Below are 15753 nucleotides of genomic sequence, written 5' to 3' on the forward strand. Positions count from 1 at the left end.
AAATTATACACCGTCAATAGTTAGCTCCAAAAATTGAGTAAAGGAGGATCAACTCAACTAATTTTGTTTCCGTATATATCCTACATCAGTGATTATCAAACTTTTTACAGTATGTGTCATCCAGTTAAATATCAAGATCTCCAAGTACCATCATTATTATCAAACTTAATATACAATATTGGAGGCTTAACTAATTGATAGGAGAGCTCATATACATTAAGCATTGTACAGTCCAATCGTACGTGTACCACAGTTTGAGAACCACTGTCCAACATTATAAACTGATTGGCTTTTAATTTCATCCAATATTTTTGTTGTTAAGTAATAATTGATATTATGAGTAAGAAATAAAAATAATAATTTAGAAAGAAACTCTAAATGTTTATTTGAATATTAATAAAATTAATGAAGGCCAATATATTAATATTTCCTAGAAATATAATTTAAATCACACGTTAATCAAAATAAAGATTTCATTAATAACGGAAAAATACTACTAATAATAATTAATTAAGTAACAATAATAAGATTTATCTTGGAAGACCTTCTTATTACCACTTTAACAAACACACACGAAAAAAAAAAAAAAAATAAACATCTGACATAGATTCAGTCAGACTTTTTTTTATTTAAATATTAGAGATGACTTTAAGAAGGACCAAAAAAATGTGAATACATAATCTAAAAAATATAATATTTATACGGCGAACTTGTGCCTTAAAATTTTTGCATTATTATCAATATATACTAAGTAAACTCAGCAGATTATAAATGAATGATAGTTGAAATAAGTTGTTCAATTAATTGAAGGAATATAGAAATATGTTTTGTGTATAATTGAAAGTAAGAAGTTGTAAGTAGAATTTTTATAGTCTCTATCAATTTATTATGAAGTGCATACTTAGATAAATACATTATTTGATGAGGGATTAGTCTCAAAACGTTAGACTCTAACTGCATCATATTTTTACACTAATATACACATAATATTCCAGACTTATTTTTGGTCTATCTTGTTTCAAATTGAAGAGATCGGAATGAATGTTCTATAATAATAATCATTAGATCTACATAATTTAAAAAAAAAAAATTTAATGACTATTAAGTATAAAGCTTAGGTGGAAGAAGGAAATGGCTTTTTCCCAGATTTTATTAATTCTTGCTGAAGATACTGTAATGTTAGTTTCATGGATTCATTTTCTTTCTCCAAAATAGTAACTTTCTTTAAAGTTTCAGAGTATCGTTTATTTCGGATTTCTTGCTCTTGAAGTTTAGCTTTTAAGCTCAAAACTTCAAATTGACATAGTGATAAGCTTGCTCGAAGATTGTCGTTTTCTACTTCAAGGAGAGTTGCTCTTCGAGTTTCATTAGAATTCAAACTTGTAGCTATTGCACCTGAATCATTATTGTTATTATTATTATCTGAAAATAAAGTATGGATAAATAAGAATCAATTGAAAATGACATACATTATAGAGTTGTAGACTCCGTATCTGTCTGTAGTCTAAGGCCTTATTAATTCCACAGTCATCAGAGAGTCATATACTTTAGGACTGATAAACGTGAACATGATTTCGAAAGGGTATAAATCATATCGTATCTTTTCAATCCAATCATTGCATAAACAAATCAGCTACTTACTTGATGACGTGATTGAAAATACACCCGTCTTGTCTCTTGCTATAGACAAAGAAGATATATTGAGATCCACTGGTACGGTACCAGGTGATGTTGAGTTATTTGGAGGTTGATCATCCGATAAATGGAATGAAACATTGTCGATGTTAATCTGTATTAACATAAACAATAACGATTAAAATGAATAAGTTGTTGAATAAAAACTTACATTCATCGGAATTGGTACAGGAATAATTTCATCTTCGAATAGATCTACCATTCCAGTAAGAATTGAGGTATGAAAAGATAGAGGAAGATTTTGAGCCTCAATTTCTATATAATTATCTTTACAATGACGGATTTTATCAGTAAGTGTCACGTCAGGGCTCAATTCTAAAATATTCGATATATCAGTTGGAGAATTTGAGGTAAACCGAAGTTTCGTGCACCAAGAATCTTTATTGCTTTTTTCCTTAAGGTTCCAATCTTTACTCGCAGAATTAAACTTTTCTTGAAATTCGCTTAGAGTAGTATTAAAGCACTCTTCTCCCCTCAAACTAGTAGCTTTCAGTTTCACAATGGAGTGGGGACCATTTGACTGGTTAGCTAATTCAATCCCTTCCAAGTGAAACGTGGCAATTGATATCTATTAAAAGTATATGTATTAATATTATCTGTAACTATACTAATAATAAAGTTAAAAAAAAAAAAGGTGCTACAAAACGTTAATTAAAAAATTCAGTAGCACAGTAGTTTTACCTTCACATCATCTAGATTTAAATGTTCTTTTTTTGCATTTTCAGTGATTGGACCCTCCTTGTATGACTCTGTTATTTCTATTGCAGCTTCTATACCTCCAGAAACTTGGGGGTTTAAATCAAAAAGAGTGTTTTCAATACACTCCTTTTCACATCCCTGATGTTGGTTGTTGACAATAAAAGATTCTGAATCAGAACTACCCTCACTTCGAATTGAAAGTGTATCATCTTCACCTCGTAAAGATAATTGAGCAGTTGACCCTCTAAAAGAAGAGTCTAAAGATGCTTTGATATTGGTTAAACTATGAGTTAGTTTGCTTCTTGCCTTGAGTTGACCGTTGACCATTTTCTTTGAGGCGGAAGACATCAGTTTTGAGCTACTTTTAATAGAATCGCTCAAAGTATCTGTGATTGTAGCGGAGTTTAATAATGTACTATTAAGAGAAACGTTGTTTGTAGAGTTTCCTTGAGTTAAAGGATCGATTATGGGAGATTGAGATTTTTCAACGGATAGGATTGATTGTATACTTGAAGAATCATTTCTTTTCATTCTATCATGCTCATTAAGTGATTTTATTAGAAAGGATACATCTGCCTGAGGAATATCAACTCCAAGACACATACTTCCTTGATCATCTTCTCCTAATATTCGCATTAAATCATGTGTTAAAAATATAGTTATTTCACTTAGAGTTTCTGACATTCTTTGTAAAAACAACAACTGATAGTGGTTAAGTTGCAATGTGACTAGTTTATGAACTTGAGCGATAATGTGCATTTTAGCTTCTTTTGAGTCATTCGGCAACTCTTTGGGTTCTTTATAGAGCCATAAGGTTACTGGAAAAGCATTGACTAGAGGAGTTGTGTATCTACCTTTAAAATCTGCCCAAAGTGGATCTAGAGTAACATACCAGACATCTTTTGAGCGATTCCAAAGGAGATCTTTTCTAAATATACCTCCAGAATATAAGTTTGCAGTAATAGTTTTCAGATCAGTATCTAAAATAATGATAATAGTATACATATGTTAATAAGATAATAGTTAATTAATGAGCCAAATTACCATTTGAAACTTCATAAAATTTTTGACAAATGACATTCAAGTCGGATTCTTCGTTAGGGAATTTAAAAGAGTTAAACAAATCAGAAGATGAAAATATTTTCAAAGTTTTATTCAACTCTGATATAGTTCCAGTTTCTGAGCTTCTATAATTTGCCGCTAATACGCGAGAAACTTGAATTTCAAGGGATCGAGGACGCTCAGGTTGATCACTATATTCTTGCAAATCCTCATAAATAATCTGTAATTTTGATTTGGAGAAATGAATTGCATGGAAAAAGGAAGTAAAAATAACTAAAATTACCTTGAGTAGTATGGCCTCAATTTTGACATCCAAATAAGGTGGCTCAGGACTTTCCGTAGACAATGATTTGACAGATTGCTGCAGATTTAAAGTGAATGCATTGAGCCATAAGCACGTCAAGGGGTCTAAGTAAACTTGAATAGGATTCACGAATGAGTACATCTTAGGTGGTGGAACTAAACAAACAATTTAGAATTAAGTTCACTTATATTAATTAATTATCTTCTATAGGATCTACTCACGTGGAAAGTCATCATCCCCTGGATAATAAAATTGACTGTACTCTAAATGAAGTACTGGCATTTCGTCTTTGAATGAACAGCGGGCATCATCACCTAAATTTAATCATAATTTTATTGTCCTGTATAGCAGATAAATCTACTATCTATTAAAGAAACATGCAAACATTAAGTCACAAATAATCTTGTTTTCAGAAAATGACTTTTGTAGTAGTAATTTTAGCTACGTAATTTTAGATATAATGAGAAGAAGCATTTGAAATGAAGAATTAATAAATATAATATAATTTTTGAATATTCTTTTGATGTTTGATATATTAAAATGGTAATTTTTGATTTTTTTTCATAAAAATTAATCATTGATTAGGATTCTGTGGCACATTATGAAGTTAAAATGCCCACATATATATTATTCCTAAATACATAATAAATAATTTTAGGCGCTAAATCAAAATGAAATGATAACACAAATGTAAAGATGTTAAATAAAATATTCAGTATAGTAATTAAATAAGGGAGTATTATACAAAATGCAAACTGTACACAACATGTGTACATAATTTGTTCATGCCATCTAAATTAAACAGTAATCATGCATTTAAATTATATATTTTTTTAAAACGTTTATCTCCACACTCAAACCTTTTTGTGGATGTAAGTAGATGTTATTGCGACGATCTCTAGGATTGCAGGATAAATATGGTTTGTTGGTAGCTTTGTACACAATTTTTTAGAGAATAAAAAGTTAAAGTTAAGTATGTGTTCTAGAAGCTTTTTCAATAAAAATTAAAAAATATGAATTAAAAAATTGTTGGTCAAATCATGATGGCTTTAAAAATAAAATGATATTATAGTATCATCCTATTATTTCAGAGGTGTCGGAAGAAATATTTTTATATCTACAGTCCTGTAGTATTTTATTTCCTTAATGTCACATAATGATAAATAAATTTGAGATTCAGTGAATCTTTTTGGGAAGATCATTTATTTAGTGAGTGAGTAGAGTCTTACTTTTAATGAATTCCTTTGGAATTATTTTCCCCTTAGAGGTTGTCACTTTCCAAAAGGAAAAGTTTGAAAGTCTTATGATCAAATTCGCTGTCATCAACTTGTCATACTTGCTTAAGATATTGTGATGAACAGAATGCTCATTGTCCTCATCCCCAACGGACTTAGAAATATGGCGATGATATTGAGAGGATGAAAGTGTTTCTGTTAGTTCAGACTTAAATTGTTGTAAACTAGTTTCTAACCATGAGTAGTGGATCGATTTTTGATATCTGATCCAAGAGGATCTGCCCATAGTGGATAAATGATACGGGTAGAAATCCACTTGGAGCTTTGACAATGTAATTTGAAATGCTCCTCCATCTTTCAATGAGGGATGACTTGAACGCCCATCTAAAAAAAAGAATTAATAATAAAAATGAAAAAGTCTAGATAGTGTGGTGCTCTCACTTCCTCCTGGGTCATCACAGAGATGTAAGTCAATTTGACCCAAGTAGATATGATATGATGTTTCAATTACATCATGTGCTGCAAAGTGTTGACAGGTAAAGCTATTGTCCGCTGTTTTCCTTTTCGACGTTTTTTCTTTGAAAACTTTTTCACAAGATCCAGATAGATTCTAAAAGGTAAAATATACACAAATGAAGAGTCACTAAACTTGAATTTGAAAGTCGTTTTATTATTATTATTGGTAGTACCTCTAGTTTACGGGCACCTTTTGCTTTTTGAGTTTCTTCTGTGGCTCTTTTGATAAGTCCAGATATTGAATCAGCAAAATGTAAGGCAGCCTGAAGTTGATCATCTGTAAGTACCCATAATAAATCATCAAGTATGAGTACCAAACGACATCCGAGAACAGAACAGTCTATGGAAATTTAAAAAAAGGAAAGGATCACATGTTTAGTCTTGATTTAGCAAAATAATATTAATACCTGACAATCTTTTCTTAATAGTGATTCTACATTTAGCTAAGTTAGTGATTAGCCTTAAAGGAGTAAGTTCCTCGTTAACGGTTGATTTAGCCTCAATCTTTATCGTTGTCCAAGACAGCTCTTTAAAAATTAGAAGTTCTTTTTTGAGAGCATCTTTTAATCTAGTGCTCCTTAAATCTGCCTGGTTCCACTGGGGTGACTTGGACTCTACCATGATTCTAGAAATCTATAAAGAAAAGTAAAGAGATTTATGTAAGTCCGAAATTTTCTTGTAAATTCGAATCTCTTCATGTTACATTGAATGAAGCCTGAAACACTTTACTATTGAGAGTTAAGATCACAGAGTTCACCGTGAGTGTCATTCCGTCAACAACTTTATCGGCAAATCCATAGGGACCAGTCGCTGAGTGTGGAAGATGCTGTGTTGTTGAGTTTCCACCTTGCGACCTTCTAAGTTCTTCACATGTCTGAACCTGAACTCTGACTTCATCTAGAGAGAGGTGTATGGGAACGCTTTTGAGTTTGGTCCACTGAATACGAACAGTAACGCGATTACAAGTTGCTTCTGTCAATTTTAACCAACTTGGCAATTCAAGGAGATCCGTCAAGACTTCTTCATTGAGTTCAAGATTCTTTAGTTCCCCTTCTCCTTTGAGCGCAGATAAATTCACTTGGTCTGGAGACAAATTCTTGGCAAATCTAGGATCAAAAGAATCAAAGTTACCCTTTTGATGATGTCCCGGATTCATCCATCAATAATCTTTACTACTTACTTGCTCAAATGCTTCAAAATTTGATTCTTAAGCAAACTTGTCATTTTTCATGAATGACGATCATAAGAAGGGGGAGGGTAGCAAACGAAAGGTAATCTTAGAAAAATATGTACAAGAAATCTGGGAGAGAGAAATATGACTTTTTATTATATCTCTAAATAAAATTATATATAGTATATATTTATACATATATATTTATTTACAGGCATAGAGTACGGGGGAAAAGAGAAAAATAGACAACAGCTGCTAAATGTCCTAGTGTAGGGATCCTTTTAGTTTGTATTATTATAATTTATAAACTACATGCTACGAAAAGATGATGAATATCAACATAGATATACGTCGCGCAAGTTCATGTAACATTCTAACACTTGGTCCAATGAAGCTATATAATAGAAAAACAAATTTGATATAACTAAATATAACACAATTACATCATTATTTTCCCTTTTATTATATTATTATGTTAGTGCGGACGTAACTAATGTATTATTATGATATTAGAAATATTTATTATTTATATTCGACCAGTTAGCTATATGTATTAATTATTATTAATTTCAGGATTCTCTTAGCTAGAACTCAACTGCAGTTCTTGATCCTACGTATCACTCAACCTTGAGCACCATGATGAAATTATAATATATTAATTATTACACAAGCTATAGCTAGAGGAGTAAAAACTAGTCACGAAGTAAAATATTTAATAGTATGATAAATACAAGATTAATAACCTTGGATACAATATAGGATAGATAGTTGAATAATGAATCAGAATTTATTGACTCTTCTATCATAAAAGAGCATAGAAACTATGTTCTTTATCACTCGGAGGATGTAGCATGTAGAATTTATTATCTTCCTATTTCTGTGTACCTATAGAATAATCATCCCATAAATTAAAGATGATTTTCTACTTCTATAATTATATACCGTTATTAATTTAATTTTAATGTGTAAGAAGGATTATGTTAAGTAATAATTGAGAAAATCACACCCAATATTTTTTACGGTGGAATTATTTATCGGCCTATCAATTTCAAATCATCCATAGCCACTCAAATCAGCACCCAATAACAAACTGGGATTAAGGCAATGCACTAACAAGGAATATCCACATAGTTGTTAGCACTAAAGATAAAATATTATTTATAATGACTAAATATACATTGCCTTAACCAGGGACCCGCGACTCAGAATTGAACTTGAATTTAGTTGTATTATTAAATTATGATTGGAGTCAGAGTCCTATAAAAATTATTGTAAGGCTCTGATAGTTGAAAGTAAAGCTAAATATGGAGTATACCGAGTATTAGTAATGTAAAGCTTTAAACCAGGAGGTCAGGTAATGCTACTTTTTGAGTTTGAATCACAAAGCATTTATTAATTAAGATAAATATTATCATGCAAAGGAGAAATCATTCGACTCCAGGTCTGAGAGATAGAGTAACTCAGGAAAAATATATAAAAAGACTTGAATCCTTGAGTCTTGAGGGATGACTTTTATATTAAGGTCAAGGAATAGATCTAGTCGGCATTATATATATTTGCGTTTATTAAACAAATGAATTAATTAATGGAATTAAACATTGACAAAGAAATTGATATTAATAAAGTGGGGACCGGATTCTCTTTCTGGATTGGAATGAATGAATGAAGACTCTGCAGCCCTGTTATATACCTAGTCTAGAGATTTAACCTTATTCATATATTATATGGATTTTATATAATATATTTCTAGTACAGCAGAATGCCCGTTGAATGAAGATATGAATGTAATTTATTTAAACTGAAGACAATAAAATGATTACTTTTATTCTTTTATTGCTTTTTAAATAAGATTTTTTTTAACCTATATTTACTAACTGATTGATCATATGGTTTATAAAAAATATCTTGAAATTATATAAAGTACTATATATTTTGAAAAATTCTGGACCTATGAAGTGCATTTCTCACGGATTGCTTATAGAATTTCGTTCAACTTAAATGTAGCTGCAGCTACCTTCAACTTTGCCTGACGAAGTTCCTATTTTTTTTCTCACGGAAATGGCTTTTCTCTAATAGTGATTACAAATTATAACATTTGATTTTCGCCAAATTAATATCAGATGGAAATGCATATGTATGGTCTATCCTTATTATTCGATTGTAATCGATCTCATTTTTGGTTTCCATTGGAATAATGAGAATATTAATATCAACTGAATGATCCTCATCCTCAGTTTGGCAAGTTGAAAGTCAACGCTTTATCCCCCGGTGTTGATTATTAGTATTTGAACAGTCATTAAATTTGGTAGGAGTGCTGTTGTATTTTAATTTCCTTATGGCTCTCACAGATCCTTGGTTGCTTAAATAGTCCTCCGGAAAAAAGTGATCAGAGCATAATACAGAATGAAAGAATAGTGTGAAGTCTTTTCGACGGACAACCTTGACCCATTTATCCCGAATCTCTTTTATTATACAAGAAAACGAAACGTAAAATTGAATCGGGAATCTTTAGTTATATTTAAAGTTGATAATTCTGTAGAGGAAAACGCGTGCAATGAGAAATACTTATGGTATCATTGTTTAAAATACTGATATGATTATCAACTGCATGATTTATTATGATTTTTGAGGGTATGACGAAAGTATTTATTAGCAAAATGTATAATGAAGATATACTATGAATAGTTGACTTAGACGTTTAATTAATCATACTCTCAGAATAATAACTAATGAAACGACAAAGTAGAGTTTGAAATATATTCGAGGTTCTATATTTAAAAAGAAGGCGTAAATTAAATATAATCTACATAATAAAAAATTAACCATCATACATTTATGTAAAATATACAAGATTAAACAATTCTAATCATATAACTAATAATAACAATAAATTATAAATACAGAATATTGAAATAATAGATTGATCCAAATAATATTTTCTTGTTCTGAAATGAATTCAGTTAAATATGGCATAACTTTAAGTTGCTAAACACAAGCCAGACGTGGAGTTTAATCGCCCCTTTTTCTTCATGTTGAAGTTGCTATATAAAATTGTGCATAGGATAGATATATCTCTACCGATTAATAAGAAAGTAAATGTCAAAATCATAAAATTTAGACAATAAATATACTAATAAAAGATAATTATGTAGTAATGTCAGGCGATATTTAGGGTACCAAAAAGGCCCCCCCCCGTATATATGCTTGTACAACAGCATACTATTATCATGAAGGATACGCACAATTGCTAATTATAATGCTACACCTAATGTAACTACCCCCGTTGTTGTGACCATTTAAGCAGTTGTTTTTGTCTTTTATGAGTTTTCTGAACACCTTTTCTTGGAGCTTATCAACCATAGCTAATCCTTACGAGATAAAAAAAGTAATATTTATTGACTATGCAATATTGGAAAACATAATGATAATATAAGTCTTTAAGTGAAGAAACTAATGTCAGACAAACTAGTTGCGAACCATCCAAAGCTACTACTTCCGTTGTTGTGACCTTTTAAGCACTTATTTTTGCCATTTAATGAGTTGTGTATCATAATTCTTGATAATTTTAGCTAAAATAGAATCATATTTTATGATTAGATTTAAAAAAATATGAATACTTACTGTTAGATGGTACAAAATTCAGAGTTCCATTTCGTAATTTTGTGTGGATGACTCTAAACATGCTGAAAATTATCTTAACTTCACAATTTACAATGGAGGTATTTCTATAAATGACATCATTACCAACATCCTCCATTAATTAATGATGGTTCCTCGGGAAGGGAAGAATTTACCCGAGCATTTCTCCATAAATTTTTTGAACGTAGGATGATTAGGAATGGATATGTTTATATTACATGCAATAACCATCTTTGTGAGATCAAAGTTAATGTCTGACCTGATATATTCATCGTTAACTTGATTTTATAGATGAATATCCATACTCTTGTTATGAGATGAGAATAATGATTGGCGTGTAACTCTAGACAGGGTACTAAAGGTACATTTGTATCGATAAATCCGACAAGCCATCTGCTTCTCATCCGGTAAGTATTTTCCAGATTCCTGGGCCTCCATTTTCAGAAATCCAGACAGAATGCGACATTATTTTAGGGATTTTATTCAGTTTTCTATCGACTATCAGCATCCAATTTTATATTAATATTGAATAATAAAGGCGGGAATGATAACGCTCTTGATAGAAGAAAATGTAAATTATTTAATCAATGATGACATAAGTATTTCTTCCCTTCTCCTCGCACGCTTTTGTATTCTTACCAAAATTATCAACCTTAGCCGGGCTATGGGTCAAACAATAGAAAAAATTGCTTTATATTTACCAAAATCAGAATTTTCGAGTGTCAAAAGGGGTGCAGATTTGATTATATTTACATTAAAGGGAAGAAAATAACATAAAATCTTGTATACAAGGAGGTTTTACAATAGAAATTTACCTATTATATAATTATAGTTTATAGTAGATAGTTTTAGTATATAAATTTAACAGAAACAACCCAAATTTAAATAAAATCTTTTTTAAACTTTCATTTGCTATATTTAAAGGTATGTTACAAAGTTTGAAAAAAGTAAAAATACGAATTTGAAAAAGGGCTCTTACGTTGTGTATGGAGTGTTTCTTCCTATAAATACCTCAATTATAAAAATCAATTGGCTATTCACTAAGAAATCCAGAGATTCGTGGTCGAAAATTACATCCGTCTTCTAAACATACTAATGACATCGATTCCTCTCCACCATTCTAGTCATTCCTTGATGACTGCTGTGGACACTTTGTATAATTTTGGATCTTAACTTAACTAAAGCATTTGTATTGAACAGGGAATACTTTACTACATAGAATCCTGTCCTATTTTATACATTGACCTACTTAAGGAATGAAAATATTCCTGACTTTTCTTGTTTTTTTCTTTCTGTTGAAGGGGTTACTCTTTTTGTGGACTAACAAATATGAAAAACAACAACATGTCATTAGAATAAGATCGTTGTTGAATCCAGTGCTATTGTTATTTGTAAAGTGGGTTTTAGGAGGGATGGACTGGGGATAAAGAAGTGGCCCAGGAGCTATTTACGATTCATGGACAGACCTACAAATTTCATATGTGATATATTAATAAACAGAGAAGTCCACATCCTTCCAGAGTTATTCAAAGAGGATATTGGATATCGTTGAAAACATTTTTAAACTCTTGATGATTGTTATTACTTATTAGCAGCCTTAAGGCTTTATATAGTGAACGTGAGATGAACCAAAGCTATATCCAAATTTTATGAGTCTGAGTGCAAATATTTGCTTCCAGATTTAATAACAAATTTCCATTGGAGTCCAGTCCATTATAAGTTCTTGACAAACTCAAATGCGAATGAACCATTCCTTCTTCATTCAAGGTATCTTCTTATCACGGGAATGAAATATATATGTGAATAGTTATCATGAGTTAATAACAAGGAGTAACATTTTTCATCTTTATCACACCCTTGATTGACGACTGTAAGGCTACATCTATCCCCTAAGTAGTTAATTTACTGAAAAAGGAATAATATTGGTTTCGAAAGCTTCCTGGTTTTCTTAGGAACCCTCTTTGGGTCCTCAAACACGGGTAAATATCATAATTTAGCAAACTATTGCACATATTTGATATTAGGATATTTCTCCTACACCTATTGATATTATTAATAATTATAATTTATATGATATATTAATAAATATAATTATTATTAATGAACATGTAAACAGAAACTGCTGACTATATTATGATTTATTCAGCTAGTGAGCGCTTTTATTTATCGACTTGACGTCATATCTTCCTGGGGAAGTTAAAAAAATGATGACTGCCCTACCTTGTCTCTAAGTATCTTGAGTTTACCAACACGAAATTGTCATAAAAATAACGCAACCTGTTTGGTGATAAACACCAAAACAGGTTGCTTTATTCTAGCTTGGAACAAAAGTACACAAATTATCATAATGGAATACCTTCGACCTAATTTGATTAAAATTGGTGGTGGGACTTATCGCCATAGTAATGTGCTTAGTAATTCAATGGGATTCAATGGCGAAGAAGAAGAGGTATTCTTTGACTCTAACGGGAGCGGTAGAGAGGAAGAATGGACTCAATATGAAGCAGAGGAATGGTCCCTTGAATACTTGAGTCCAGATCGATATAAAGCTATAATGGATATACCAAGTCCATTCTACGGTATCTTAATCGGAAAAAAAGGTATAGCCAAACAAAAGCTTGAATCGGATTTGGATGTTAAAGTAACGTTTCCTACACATAAATCATCTACTAACGTCATTATTCATGGTCCAACCAAGACTGCTGTCATGACGGCCTGTCGGAGAACTCATCTTAAAGTTCAAGATTCCAGGAAAGATTTCAATTCATTCTTTAGTATATTATGATGACGGCATATTATAAAATGTCTGGTTTCCTAAATAATCATTATTTTTAATAAGGTTTTTTTTTTGTTTTGCTTGTAGGTCTAAAATGGACTTTACTCATTTTCTATCAATTCCACTAAACACACAGTGTATTAAAGAAACCTTTATTAAATTCTGTAATGATGTGTCATTGAGTGAATCAAATTTACAATCTAATATCTTTCAAAAGCCAGAATTATTGCATCTTACAATAGGAGTTATGGCGTTGCTTAGTGAAAAAGAGTTAAAGTTGGCCATTCAAACACTTAATGAATGTGTTAAAGAAATTGTAAAACCTATTTTAGATAATGAATCCTTGACTATTTCCATTGGCGGATTGCAGATCATGAATGATGATCCAAGTAAAATTAAATCTAAAGAACATTGGACGAAAATATTTAAATTCTTTTCTAGGCTCAACTTGTGTGGTTTACGCTAAAATTACTTCCAATAAACTTCAAGAGATTGCCGATAAGATTGTGGAAAAATTTAGCACCATGGGTATAATAACACGTGAATCTGATCATGTAAAACTTCATATGACTGTTATGAATACCAAGTTCATCTTTTCGAATGACGTCAGAAATAAAAAAAGGATATCTATTGATGCGTCAAGGATCTTGGCAAACTTTGATGGCACAGATTTTGGCAAAGTTACATTAAAAGAAATTCATTTAAGCGAAATGGGACATTCAAAAAAACTTTTAAAAGATTACTATTTGCCTTCGCATATCGTTCATTTTTAAATTTTTTGTGATTATTTTTATAATAATATAAGTACGTATGTGTATATATCACAACACTCCCGAATTAACGTAATTAGATTAAAAACATGATTATCGATTCTTATTTTTTAAGAGTCTTCAAATAGCTCTTTATGCTGGATTGAACCTTGTCTCGCTTAAAGAAGGATGCCATAGTTTCACCATTTCTGTCTAATTTCATTTCCAACAGCACGTTTTTCCTCGATAGTATCTTAGATAATTCCCTAGCCTCTTTTTCAGGCTCTTTTATCAAACGTCTCACAATTTCAGTGCATTTACGTATGGCTTCATCCTTATCTTCTACAATTTCATCGACAAGTCCGAGTTTTAGTGCATACTTTGAGTTGAAAAGTGTCCCTAGCATAAGTGCTAATTCCGATTGTCGTTGACCAATGAGATTCTGATACATTAAACTCAACCATGAAGGTACTACGATACCTAAGCGAGCTTCGTTTAGTCCCAAGTAAGCGTTTGGAGTTACAACTCTATAATCTGCGCACATAGCAAGAACAGTTCCACCTGCGGGAGCATGACCCGAAATAGCGACAGCAAAAGGTTTAGATATTGAGCCATATAGAGTTGAGGACATGTTTGTGAATTCCGCAGCAATTTTATTGACATTTTCTACTTGTTGTATCTCATGGAGATCAAGTCCTGAGGAAAAAATTTTCTCACTGAACGATCCAAGAATAATTCCTTCTATAGACTTATCTAAATAAATAAATTTTGAGCGATTAAAAAAAAAAAAAAATTATGATTGGATAGGATTAGTAACCTTCGTTTAATTCAATAAAAGTATGTTTAATCTTGGTCATAAAGTCCAGACTTAGAGCATTGACTGGTGGTCGATTGAGTTGTACGATTGCCAAGTTATCAGGAGTTTTAGTTATCAATACAAAATTTCTCCTAAAAATGTGACTTGCCGAATTGAACTGAACAATATGATGATGCAACTTTATAAATCTCATAATGAATTGATATAAATATATATAATATCGATATGTATGGATATTGAATGAACAACGATCTATGAACACCTCTTAATATATGGACTAGAAAAATGGTTCTAATAAACAAGTTATATTTATACAATCCGGGAACACTGTAATGATAAAAATACTTCAGAAATAATTTACTCAATTTGGACGATGCCATCTTTTGGCGTGCGCTTATTTTGACTGGAGTGCAAAATATTTATAAAGTAAATGGTTTCATTTGAAACATTAACAACTAATATCTTACACATTTTTAATAATAATTTTTTTTAATAGAAAATTTAACAATTCAATGACATATAATAATATATATTTTAAATTTCACCCAATTTTATAATAAAACGCATATATTATTTAAGTACAATAATATACACTTATACACGGAATATTATGGAGCTTATTCACAATTCAATCCAACTTGAAAAAAAATAAATTTTTAGACTTTTGTTAAATTATTTTATTAACATTTTTCCTTTTTTTATTTGCTGTTCGCTTCAAAAACGACATGAAATTTGATTTTTTAAAAAAAGTCCTCATTTCTACATAACGATTTTTGAAACCATGTTAATTAGATAGAAAATGGATTTGCTCTCGCTCTTTTGCAGAAATTGGCTTATATATATATTATTGTACTAATAGTGTTTCATAATAAACTTTCTATTTAAAAAAAAAATGATATAAGCTTTTAAAGTTTGAATTTACTGCATTAACTTTATTAGTAATAGTAAGTTTTATATGATGCCAGCATTGTTGATAGTCATTTTGAGGGCTTAAAAACTAATTTATTAACAATAAAAACCCATCTTTCATTCATATTAACTTTAAGGATATCAAAATCCAAAAAAAAAAGTATCCATCTTACCCAATATG

General features: G+C 30.7%; 3 protein-coding genes and 1 long non-coding RNA gene across 9 annotated transcripts; 1 reads left to right on the top strand and 3 right to left on the bottom strand.

The window, feature by feature from the left end:
* Window positions 1-360: 360 nt before the first annotated feature.
* LOC121119395 (bridge-like lipid transfer protein family member 3B) lies at window positions 361-6907 on the bottom strand. Of its 6 annotated transcripts, none has more exons than XR_005864751.2 (14): window positions 6692-6858; window positions 6215-6617; window positions 5919-6144; window positions 5685-5851; window positions 5437-5605; window positions 4990-5379; window positions 4621-4692; window positions 3982-4074; window positions 3740-3915; window positions 3439-3676; window positions 2377-3374; window positions 1847-2263; window positions 1470-1789; window positions 361-1395 (listed from the first exon to the last, which is right to left on the bottom strand). XR_005864751.2 is itself a non-coding variant. In XM_071889510.1 (14 exons), exons 1-14 carry the CDS (start codon window positions 6733-6735, stop codon window positions 1115-1117), a joined length of 3822 nt encoding a protein of 1273 aa, XP_071745611.1. In that variant the 5' UTR covers window positions 6736-6858; the 3' UTR covers window positions 361-1114. The 6 variants fall into 6 exon arrangements, 4 of the variants coding, with proteins under 4 accessions (XP_071745611.1, XP_040569987.1, XP_040569988.1 ...); XM_071889510.1 differs by having other exon boundaries at window positions 1642-1789; XM_040714053.2 differs by having other exon boundaries at window positions 361-1422; window positions 1642-1789.
* Window positions 6908-10059: 3152 nt separating this feature from the next.
* LOC121119588 (uncharacterized) lies at window positions 10060-10566 on the bottom strand. The gene is made up of 3 exons (XR_005864797.2): window positions 10427-10566; window positions 10304-10365; window positions 10060-10251 (listed from the first exon to the last, which is right to left on the bottom strand). It is a non-coding gene; the product is annotated as an uncharacterized lncRNA (long non-coding RNA).
* Window positions 10567-12569: 2003 nt separating this feature from the next.
* Window positions 12570-13926, top strand: LOC121119589 (activating signal cointegrator 1 complex subunit 1). The gene is made up of 3 exons (XM_071889512.1): window positions 12570-13070; window positions 13183-13486; window positions 13539-13926. The coding sequence occupies exons 1-3, from the start codon at window positions 12669-12671 to the stop codon at window positions 13868-13870; spliced, it is 1038 nt and encodes a 345-aa protein (XP_071745613.1). The 5' UTR covers window positions 12570-12668; the 3' UTR covers window positions 13871-13926.
* LOC121119590 (enoyl-CoA delta isomerase 1, mitochondrial) lies at window positions 13837-15031 on the bottom strand. The gene is made up of 2 exons (XM_040714290.2): window positions 14664-15031; window positions 13837-14599 (listed from the first exon to the last, which is right to left on the bottom strand). The coding sequence occupies exons 1-2, from the start codon at window positions 14854-14856 to the stop codon at window positions 13971-13973; spliced, it is 822 nt and encodes a 273-aa protein (XP_040570224.1). The 5' UTR covers window positions 14857-15031; the 3' UTR covers window positions 13837-13970.
* Between the last annotated feature and the right edge of the window lie 722 nt (window positions 15032-15753).

This window comes from Lepeophtheirus salmonis, chromosome 6 (assembly GCF_016086655.4).
Source record: "Lepeophtheirus salmonis chromosome 6, UVic_Lsal_1.4, whole genome shotgun sequence".
In the NCBI taxonomy this organism is placed as follows: Eukaryota; Metazoa; Arthropoda; class Copepoda; order Siphonostomatoida; family Caligidae; genus Lepeophtheirus; species Lepeophtheirus salmonis.

What these genes read in the sequence shown, in the direction of transcription:
- LOC121119395 (XM_040714053.2), bottom strand. Translation starts at nt 6,735, where the DNA reads ATGACAAGTTTGCTTAAGAATCAAATTTTGAAGCATTTGAGCAA. An exon ending in AAGGTGCCCGTAAACTAGAG is followed by an intron (nt 5,606 to 5,684) that starts GTACTACCAATA and finishes TTTACCTTTTAG; the next exon opens with AATCTATCTGGATCTTGTGA. An exon ending in AGGGGATGATGACTTTCCAC is followed by an intron (nt 3,916 to 3,981) that starts GTGAGTAGATCC and finishes TTGTTTGTTTAG; the next exon opens with TTCCACCACCTAAGATGTAC.
- LOC121119589 (XM_071889512.1), top strand. Translation starts at nt 12,669, where the DNA reads ATGGAATACCTTCGACCTAATTTGATTAAAATTGGTGGTGGGACTTAT. An exon ending in ATCTTAAAGTTCAAGATTCC is followed by an intron (nt 13,071 to 13,182) that starts AGGAAAGATTTC and finishes TGTTTTGCTTGT; the next exon opens with AGGTCTAAAATGGACTTTAC. An exon ending in GATCATGAATGATGATCCAA is followed by an intron (nt 13,487 to 13,538) that starts GTAAAATTAAAT and finishes ATTCTTTTCTAG; the next exon opens with GCTCAACTTGTGTGGTTTAC.
- LOC121119590 (XM_040714290.2), bottom strand. Translation starts at nt 14,856, where the DNA reads ATGAGATTTATAAAGTTGCATCATCATATTGTTCAGTTCAATTCGGCA. An exon ending in TTTTATTGAATTAAACGAAG is followed by an intron (nt 14,600 to 14,663) that starts GTTACTAATCCT and finishes TTATTTATTTAG; the next exon opens with ATAAGTCTATAGAAGGAATT.